This window comes from Squalius cephalus (assembly GCF_949319135.1).
Source record: "Squalius cephalus genome assembly, chromosome: 4".
Classification (NCBI taxonomy): domain Eukaryota; kingdom Metazoa; phylum Chordata; class Actinopteri; order Cypriniformes; family Leuciscidae; genus Squalius; species Squalius cephalus.
Genome location: NC_137125.1, coordinates 30,633,930 through 30,644,724, shown reverse-complemented (window position 1 = coordinate 30,644,724; position 10,795 = coordinate 30,633,930). Strand labels below are relative to the sequence as shown.

General features: G+C 35.6%; 1 protein-coding gene across 2 annotated transcripts; it reads left to right on the top strand.

The window, feature by feature from the left end:
* Window positions 1–5,210: 5,210 nt before the first annotated feature.
* LOC307157115 (uncharacterized protein) lies at window positions 5,211–10,508 on the top strand. Of its 2 annotated transcripts, none has more exons than XM_079868886.1 (3): window positions 5,211–5,256; window positions 6,090–6,238; window positions 9,398–10,508. In XM_079868886.1, the coding sequence occupies exons 2-3, from the start codon at window positions 6,154–6,156 to the stop codon at window positions 10,228–10,230; spliced, it is 918 nt and encodes a 305-aa protein (XP_079725012.1). In that variant the 5' UTR covers window positions 5,211–5,256; window positions 6,090–6,153; the 3' UTR covers window positions 10,231–10,508. The 2 variants fall into 2 exon arrangements, with proteins under 2 accessions (XP_079725012.1, XP_079725011.1); XM_079868885.1 differs by having other exon boundaries at window positions 5,222–5,746.
* Window positions 10,509–10,795: the final 287 nt, after the last annotated feature.

The window sequence follows — 10,795 nt, the reverse complement described above, 5'->3', positions numbered from 1 at the left end:
CGCAGGCATCGGCTACTCGCCGTCCACCTCCAACCACAAGGTTTTCAATGCAAGTATTTTTGATCTCTTACCAAGATTTAAATGCGTATTACATCTCCCTGTTTAAGGTGATTTTGATACTTTGCTGGTTCTCAAAGGCACATTGTGATTTGTTTACTATTCTGTAATCTGTGTTTTTCCTTTCTGTTTATTTTACTTTCATTTTACTGTCCCATATATATATATTCTTTGTTAGATGTAGTTGTAACGTTACTTTCATAATCGCATTTTATTAAAAAAACTATTATACTCTTGATCGTCTCTGTTTGCTGCTCACAGAACAAAGCCTCTTAAATGTGTTCGATCTTATAGCTACAAGCTCGATAAATTCGTGAGTGACCTACCAGTTAATAATCTCGTGAACAATACAATTATTCTCTGTGGCCAAGAGAATACATTTTCTTGAGAATTTATAAGAATATCTCTCATTGAGAGTTGATAAGAACATCGCATGATTCGTCTGGCGGACAGACGGATTATCTGATACAATTTGATTTGGTAGGCATTCACAAGATTTGATATAGCCCCTCTGTGCATTTATAATTAATTGTAATTCGTTGTGATTGATTGTTTATATACAGAGATCCAACTATATGGGCTGTATATTACCTTTTGGGTAATTTTAAATTGTGTAAGTGATAGCCAGTATGATTAGTTATTGATTTATTAATAATTCATAAATGAAAATTAGTAAATCAATAACTGTACATTCCCCTCACGTTTGAGCTGGTGTTCTTACAGTGTCCTATTTTATACCGATCATGTCATATCACCAGTCACGAACACGATACCAAGCTTGCTACCAGGAATTGTCAGCAACATGAACAGGAAAAACTGAACGATATGAGACGTACAGCTCCAAGTGAATGACCGCGATGCCAGGTTTGTTACCGGGGATTATTGGCAACATAAACAGGTAAGCGATACCCTCAGCATGCAGCAGCTCTTCACACTCGCAGCAATGCCACACCAAACAACCAGGTGCGTGTCCCCCACAATATTGCGCCACGCACCCTTTAACTCGCTTAGGCGGAAATTACGCTGGACACGCATTCTGCTGTGACGTCAGTCACAATAATAAAATATATATATATAAACACTGCCAACCCACTACACTTAGAATGAGTCAGTCATTGTGATTTCATCCATACGCTACAGTCTCGCGTCTTCTGCTGCGTCTCGCACATGAGCGCAGCGTTTTTAAGACTCTGTTAAGTTAAAAGAATTTCAGCCTTTATAGACCCTTTTACAGTTGGTAAACATGGTGACGTATTTGTGTGGGCGGGGCTTAGCTGGAGGCAGAAAGATCCCTCTGGCCGCTTCACTAACACTAGTTTGCCAGTTTGTTAGCTTGTTTTTTTTAACAATGACTGAAGAAAATCCAGTTTTAACTTAATGTGCAAGGTCACTCACTGTCCAGGACCGCGATTGTTATTTGCAAAATTTCATTTTAACGGACGGAACCAGACTGGCCGACCCGTACACGCTCAGTCAATGGATGGACGATCTGACAGGATTAACGTTAACGCTACCGACAGTTGAGTGGCCTGACTTCTACACCTGCCCGATAGAGAAACTGAGGACATATAAATCTTTAGATGCCTATAACTATGTGCTGAATGGTCATGTAAAGATTTGTGTGTACGATCCGCAGTTCTACCTAACCAGCGCCAAAAAGACGACAATGTAAAGAGTGACATATTACGGTGCAATTTTAAAGATGTGGATATTTTCTAGAAATAAAAATTCCAGATACAGCATACTCATTTTTCATTGATTCTTGCACCCAATAACACAACAAGATAACATTTAATAATAAAAATAATAATTTAAGCTCCTTATTATGTAGCCGAATCTGTGCTGGTTTGTATTGGCCGCCTCCAGTTTTCCGTTTGTTTTGCCTCCAGCTAGCGCCGTGACGTAACTGTGACGTCGGCGCAAAAGGGGTCTATATGCAGCGCCACTCATCAATGTCACTTCCAAAACAGTAAACCAATCAGAAGACCTCGGAGGCGGGGCAAGCATTGAAGCTTTTGTTTAAAGAAGATAGTTGGCATGGCAACATGGCGAGAGCTCGCGTTCTCTGCTGCGTTTTTTTTTTAACTATTCCTTTTTTTAAATAGTCTCCCATTTTTAGACGCAAAGACACGTTCTGTGTGAACTTAAGCGCGTGTCTCAGAACACTGGCTGTGTAATATAAGCACCACTGTCTTTTGGATTATCTCAGTTTAGCTAGCATGCATAGCAGGCGTTCATAGAGTTAAGCTAAACTGCCATGACTATTCTCGTTTTCCACACATTTGGACACACTCAAGTCTGTGTGTATTTTACAGTTATTAGTCTATAACTGTTTTATTTTGCGTTAGTGTGCAGAAAATTACATGCATGGAGAACTTGTGTTGGGGAGGATTCAACGTCTGTTGAGGCCCATGTGAACATGCTACAAAGCGAGTATCAGAAGACACATCCAGACATCCTGACTGTCTATGCACAAACATTCTCCTGGAGACGCTGAGAAATCATGGAAGGAATGTGGAGGATGAACTCAAAAAAATACCCATACTTAAGAACGTCTGCTGGAGTGAGTATAGAGAAAACACTTGAATGTTACAGGGAAGCAATCTATTATAATTTTGGAAATTGTGAAATCAAAGTCATGCCTATTTGTCTATTGCTGTCACTGAAAACAAGGAAGATAAACATTTCTGAAAATATATCTGTAAAGGCTACATTAAAACCTAACAGCATTTTATGAAATACAATTGCTTTCAATCGTGTCTTCATACATACAATCTACAATTTTTTTTATAAGGTTGACCGAATATCCATCCTTCACCAAGCAGCTTCTGTCATCACTTCAGAGAGAGCTTCGCTAGAGTTATGACGAATGTGTCGAAACTTGCCATAGCAAAAAAGTACACTGAAACAAGACAGGATATCCTGGCTGAAGATCGACCAGGTAGAGACAGTCACCTTGCTAGTGAACCTCACAATATATTTGTAATTTGCTTAACCACATTTCAAAATATATGTTATTGTGAACATAGGATATTTTTCTGCATTGCAGGAATTTACTTCCTGAAATTGTAAAGGAATTTACTTTACAAGAAGTTTGTAGGTGACTAAGTCAGGTGTGAAGCTGTTTGTGCTTGCATACTCCAGCAATGGGCACACCAGTGATTTTGCCATTTACACTAGAAAGAGCCGCTTCACTTCAGGGCAGGGTCTCTCACATGATGTTGTCAGCAGCCTCATGGATCCATCATTCTTGGGGAGAAGTTATCATTTGTATGTTGACAATTTCTACACAAGCCCAAAGCTTTTTAGGGACTTCCATGTCAGTGTTTTTGTGGTGTGTGGTACGCTCCGTGACTCATGCAGGAATGTACCTCAATGCACTGACCTCACAGAGCCACAGTGGTTCAATCCAATCGATCAGACATTAAGAACTGTATTCGTGAAATGGATGGACACAACCTGATGTTAAAAAACATCGTGAATTTTGATTTTTGCCAGTTGTTTTACTGCTGTATGGGATAATCAAAACTGTTAAAAAATAAAAACAATGCAAAATGACTGAATGCAAGGTTTTCTTCGAGTTATAGCTACCAGCATTGTAATTCACACAATTCACCACATAATTAACGAAGGTTTAAAAAAAAACTTTTATTTTTAAAAAATGACCATTAGGGGGGTGTCAAGTCCTAAACAAAAAGGCTACCTTGGTTCCAAATGCTGTAACTTTTGATTACTTTATGCTATCACCACATTTGATTAAGATGCAGCTCACATGTAGGGGAATATCACCAAAAAAAAAAAAAAATTGTCCTCCATATTTCCTTTGCATGTTTTTGCATGTCAAATAAGAAATATATGTAAAATATATATATTTATTACATGGCTTGGCTGAATTCCAATGTAGAATGCGGTCTGTTATTTCTTTATAACAGACCGCTGCGGAGTATAACAGACCGTTGCCATGAAAAACAGCGCGTTGCTATGGACGCGGAACGGACTATTTTCTTTGGCGGAAGCAATACAATCGTTTTTAAATCAATAAACTCCTTTTTAAATCAATAATTCGTGTCAAATTATTTATTTATTTTGTAGGTAGCCATGTAATAAGCGGGATAATGTATAGAGAGGCGGTCGTTATAGCGAATAACAAGCCCTTCAGGCTGTCAAGACCCCTCCGCTTCGCGTCGGGGTCTCGTTCAGCCTGTCGGGCTTGTTATTCGCTATAACAACCGCCTCTCTATACATTATCCCTTATATATATATATATATATATATATATATATATATATATATACATATATATATGAGAATGTCCAAATGTGATGATTTTTCCCCTCAAAGTTAAAAAGTTTCCTATCAAACGATACCTACCTTTTTTACTTTTCTTGCTATAGTTTTGGAGTTGTGAGTCTTTACTTTTGTGTATGTCAGTCAGAAAAAAAAAAAAAAACAACTCTAAAAATGCCTTCAGGGCTTAAAGGGTTAACTCCATACTTAAGTGGGTCATGAATGTAAAGTTTCAACTATACATTAACACAATATTACATTAACAATAAACAAACCTTACATTAACACTAACAGTCTTTCTTAACATTGACGTGTCTGTCTTTATTGTATAGTTAATAAATTCGGTTTGAAATTTTTAAAAACAAAACCAAACCCGGATTTCTACAGAGCCCCTCACATGACATGCAGGGAAATAATAGTAGGCTAAATCGTGAGCAAGATTTAATATTTCGTTCTCTAGATCTGCTATATTGTGCGCACGATTTATAAATCGAGGGAACAAATTAATTAATCGTCTGCATGATTTAGCAAATCGAAGGAACGAAATAGTAAATTGTGCGCTTGAATTAGTGAATTAGTAAATTAGTAAATCGTGCAAAATTAAATTTGCAGTTAATACTGTAATAGCAAATTGCAACATATTACCTATTGTTGCATATTTTTTGTTTTGAATAATCTGGCTCATGTTTAATCCTTGCTCATTTTATAAAAGTAAAATAATATTTTTTTACTGTGGCACTAAAAAAGCATCAAACAAAAATGGAAAAAACTGGCTTGTTATTGAAAAAAGTTTCCGACCCCTCACCCCTGGCTTTGATATTTTAATACGTGAATAGGACTTTTATTTTGACATGATAATATGACGTCATACGGCGGCGCCGCGCTCCTCCTCCTGCAATTCGCAGAAGAAAGGTTTGTGTTTTTAACTGTTTAAAATGATGTGTTTAAGCCATTCAGTTTACACTTTTTATATACAAACGATGTAAATTAATTGTTTTGCTTTATCTAAAATGAATGAACGTCATTTTTGTGAGCAAAGCCCCACAACACTAGTACCAGAAAAGATGCGTCTCATTTTACGAATTCGGGCACTAGCAAGTGATGAGAGCGTGGAAGAAAAACAATGGAACTCCGGTGAAAGTGGAACTGAGTTTAAAACAACACCAAAATGTGCCTTTATAATTTACAATGATAGATTTAGTGTCTATTATATAAAAGGAATATTGCACTTGGTTCATTCAAGTCAAATCATTTTTTCTTCCCACAAAACAAAGTAGCTTTACAGAAAATCATATTATGTTATAATGGCTTAACTCTTTAACATCGAGCAGATTTCGGGCTGGATGATGTTTACCATTTGAGAAGATCTAGCTGTATTCCCGCAGGATTTTGTGAAACTGTGGTGGGTGGACCTCATTCCCTCTAGGACCCCTTATTTAGTGTGCAAATTGAACAAAGTCAGTGCATTGACTTGTACCTGAATTTTAAATGTGGACTCAAACCTCTTTTTAGTTGTGATAGTGTCTCAGTCTGCAATACACTACATCATACTACTACTACTACTACTACTAATAATAATAATATAATATTCACCATTCCAGTGTGTTCTTAAGTTGTATCTCTAATCATGATAATTAGAGACCATTTACTCTCTACTGAACTAAGGAGCTTATTGAGACGCACCCAGAGATTTAGGATGGATTTTTTATATTTCTGTTAATTTTGCCTCATCCTGTACATGACAGAGTGTCCAAACACACAGGAAAACTCCTGAAGCAGCTGAGATCCACGTGACACACTATTATAAAGATGGCATTTATTAAAGAGGAGAGTGAAGACATGAAGATTGAAGAAATACTCATAGTGAAACTTGAAGATACTGAGGAACAAACAGGTTGGTTTCATTCTCAAAGCTTTGAACCTTATTAAAATGCCTCTACAGAAATGAATGATATTTTTGAAGAATGTCACATGAATGGCTTAATTAAAGTGGTTTTATTTGACATGGAGCGGGTCCCTCACATGGACAGAAATGTTGAGATCACATGAGACAAATACTAATGCTATTAGTATGCTATTAAAAATCCTATTTCCAGTTATGACATTCAATATTATGACATCACACATTAAGTAAAGAAAATAAGGAAGTAGCCAAAAAAGCTTTTTAAATAAAAATAATAAACGTGTGTGTATGTGTGTAAGAGAAAAATACAAATTTTAAACAATTGTGTCGACCCAACTGGCATACAGGTTAATGAGTTAATGTTTGACATAAATCTTTCCTTGTGTTCATCTGAAGAAAGTAAATCATATACATCTGGGATGACATAAGAATGAGGTAAATGAGAGATTTTCATTTTTGTGTGGAGTATTCCTTTAAAGTTTAAACCCTATATCTACTTAAGAATTGAAAACAAATAAAGTTTATATCAATTATGCCAGAGGTTCTCAAAGTGGGGCTGAAAAACTTATTTTATGGACTATAAGTTGTTGTTTTTTGTATCATCTGAAAGGTGTTGTGACTTATATGCATTTAACATCAAATAAGCTAAACATGGGTAGGATGTTAAAAGTAGACTTAAAACTTAAAAGTAGATAGGCCTACTTAAAGATTTTATTGACTTAGTTCTCGTGTCTATGAGGCAAGTACGCTATAGTTTCGATCCAGAAAGCAATTCACGTTCTGTTCAAAACGCAAATGCGCATGTGAAGGATGATGTTTTACGTGGGTATTGGGACACAGGTGAAGTGCAAAGCCTTGTTTACAAAATAAATAATAGTTTAGCATCCAAATATATGTGACTATGGAAACATTTGGATTTGTGTCGAAAGAACTGCAGTTTCAGTTTTGCTTTATATGCTTTTGTTTAGGCTTTAAAATAAATGTTGTTTGTAATGAATGCAACTATCATTTCTTTTATAGGCTACTATAAAATAAACACATGGGCAACTAAAAGACATGTTTATAATGTCTGTAAACATTTAGTTTTATCTACTGATATTTTACATTAATTTTGAATATAATAATATAATGCTACTGCCCTTTAAACTGATTTACTGCAACCTTAAAAATTGCCCTCTAAGGTTGATCTAGTGCTGCTGTATTATTAGAAAGTCCATATAAACAGATGGGGGCCATTTTAGCCAATTAAACAAGCATATTGTGTTCATTACTCCCATCTAACAATAACTTTGGGTTTAATCACCATTATATTTATGAGGCGGTCCTTGGGAAAAGTTTTCTACCCTATAAGGGGTCCCCCTGGCCTCAAAAAGTTTGAGAACCCCTGATTATGCAACAGTATCAAGTGAGTTTAACTTTACTTTTGTTGTCTAGAACATTACGTTTGTTTGTACACATCAGCTTAATATTATTAAAACACTGTATAGAAGATTAAAATAACTTTGCAAAATCATTCATTACCGTTCATAAAATACTTGGCACCACAGACACTAATGTTAACATACAAAAAAATAAATGGATAGATATTTATATGAAAAACTGAAACAATACTTTTAAATATGAAACTACAAGATTGTCTATGAATGGGTCATTAAAGGGAAAGTTCACCCAAAAATTAAATTTGTTTTTTCATTTTCAATTACTCACCCTCATGTAGTTTCAAACCTGTAAGACTTTCGTTCATCTTCGGAACACAAACTAAGATATTTTTAATGAAATCTGAGTTTTCTGTCCCTCCATTGACAGTCCATGCAACTACCAAAAAGAGATCTTTAAACTAATCCATATGAATTGTGCAGTTTATTCAAAATTTTCTGACGAGACACGATCATTTTACATGATTGAATGTTTATTTGTGAATAAAAGCCTAAATTCATCAACTCACACATCAGTTGTGGTAAACGGAAGGTCAAGCATGTTTGCTTGACGTGCGAGAACCAATGAGGTTCATTCTTGTGTTACGCAGCAAGTTTGAGCTTCAGCAAGAACCAATGAGGTTCATTCTTGTGTTACGCAGCACATTTGAGCTTCAGCAAGAACCAATGAGGTTCATTCTTGTCACGCAGCACATTTGAGCTTCAGCAAGAACCAGTGAGGTTCATTCACGTGTTACACATCGTTTGAGGTTGAAAACAATTAGGTTTGTTCTTGCGTCTCAAGCAGGTTCAGTTGAGCTTCTGTTTATGTTTGCTTATCTATGTTTATATGTGAATAAAAGCTTAAATTCAATTTTGTTCATCATATAAAGCATACATATATGCTTTATATGATGAACATATTGATTTTAGGCTTTTAGGCATATATATAATCGAGTCTCTTCAAAAAAATTTTACTAAATCATTCGATTCATATGGATTCGTATTACAATCGTTATTAATTTTTCGAATCGGCAAAATGGTAGTTGCATAGACCCAATAGAGGGACAGAAATCTATCAAGTTTTATTTAAAATATCTTTATTTGTGTATTGAAGATCAATAAAAGTCTTATGGGTTTTGAACAACATAAGGGTAAGTAATTGATGACAATTGTTTCCTTTTTGGGTGAACTAACCCTTTAAATCATTGACTCACTCGATTAATTCAACAACGCTGGATCATTCATTAACAAAACACCTCTGTGTGCTCCTTGGATATGCAACGATTCTAATGTGGGTTTGTTTGGAACTATTTTCTTTTAACAATATTAACAATATTGTCTAAAATGTAAGTCTGTTCATTTAAACTTCTTGTTTATTGAACTGTTGTATTGCCACTTCACTTTTTTGAAGTATCACTTAATTTGTTACCCCCCCCCCCCCCCCCCCCCATTTTTATCAATGCCAAAACAGTGAAAGCTAATGATAATGTGTGTCTATAGTTAAAGAGTATAAAAGGAGAAAGCATAGGACTTAATACAAGCCCTGTGTCACTTCATTTCTTCATTTAAGCAAGCAAAGTTTTAGCACTCCGAAAGATAGAACCTAAACCATGCTAATGCTCTCCATAAGAATTTCATGGTCTATGTTGTCCAGTGATTTTGTAATGGATCTATTCTTATTGCTTTGTGGGGGGTTAACTTTTATTTGTATTTTTTTTTTTTTTTACGTCAGACCTGATGTCACTAAAAGAGGAGAGTGAAGAACTGAATGAAATGGAAGAGAAAAATCAGAATGAGAAACATCATGATTTCATGACTGGAGAAAAATCCAAAAAGACTGAAATGACTTCCTCACGAAAAAGAGCTCAGAAGACCGAATCTAACAGTTACTTTACCTGCTTCCAGTGTGGAAGGAGTTTAAATTCAAAACAAAACCTTGAAGTCCACATGAGAGTTCACACTGGAGAGAAGCCTTACACATGCCTTCAGTGTGGAAAGAGTTTCACTCAAAACCAAAACCTTAAAGCCCACATGAGAGTTCACACTGGAGAGAAGCCTTACAATTGCACTCAATGTGGACAGTTTTTTACACATAAAGGAAACCTAAATGCCCACATGAGAATTCATACTGGAGAAAACCCTTTCATCTGCAATGTGTGTTGGAAGAGCTTTTCACGAAAAGAAAGTCTTAATACTCACATGAACATTCACACGGGAGAGAAGCCTTGCATTTGTGCTCAGTGTGGAAAGAGATTCAGTTGTAAAGAAACCCTTCAATGCCACATGAGGATTCACTCAGGAGAGTATTGTTTTATATGTCCTCAATGTGGAAAGAGTTTCAGTCATAAAAGAAGCCTAAACACTCACATTAAACTTCACACTGGAGAGAAGCCTTTCATCTGCCCTCATTGTGGAAAGAGTTTTACACTTAAAGGAAATCTTCAGACTCACATGAGGCTTCACACTGGAGAGAAGCCTTTCAAATGTCTTCAGTGCGAGAAGAGTTTCACATATCAAAGAGACCTGAAAAGTCATTTGCAAACTCATGAAATTGTGGAATTCTGAATGTGATGAGGCTTTGAGACTTTCTATTTTCTTCATATATACATAACACTACTGACTCCTCTAATTTCGATTGTTTAGAGGAGTCATTCCATTCTTTTTTTGCTTCCTCTGAATCAAAATATTAGTTAAACTTCTGACTTGTTCTGAAATAGCACAATGCAAAATAGGCTGTCACAGTATTAGACTTTTCACACTGTGGTTATCGTGGCCAAAAGAATTCACGGTAACGATATATTGCAATATTTATTGAAATCTTGAAAAGAATGTGTTTTTTTTTTTAGCTAATGAATCACTCTTTTGCATACAATTAAAAACAATTGAGACTGGCTTATTTGACACTAACCAGGAGAGAGAAAGTATTGTTAAGGTCAACAGTATTATAAATAAGCTTAAACAACACAACTAATAGCTTAACCCATCCCCATTTGTAACCCAAATCCAATAAATGGCATACCCAAATTGAAATACATTGTTCATTGTAAAATACATTGTTGAAGCCTTTGGACTTAAAACTTTGTAGACTCATTTAAAAGAAAACATTGGCAACTTGTCAAATTTTCAGAAT

Excerpts from the sequence above, each read along its gene's own strand:
- LOC307157115 (XM_079868886.1), top strand. The coding sequence starts at position 6,154 with ATGGCATTTATTAAAGAGGAGAGTGAAGACATGAAGATTGAAGAAATA. Across the intron at positions 6,239-9,397 it reads AGATACTGAGGAACAAACAG|ACCTGATGTCACTAAAAGAG; the intron begins GTTGGTTTCATT and ends TTTTTACGTCAG.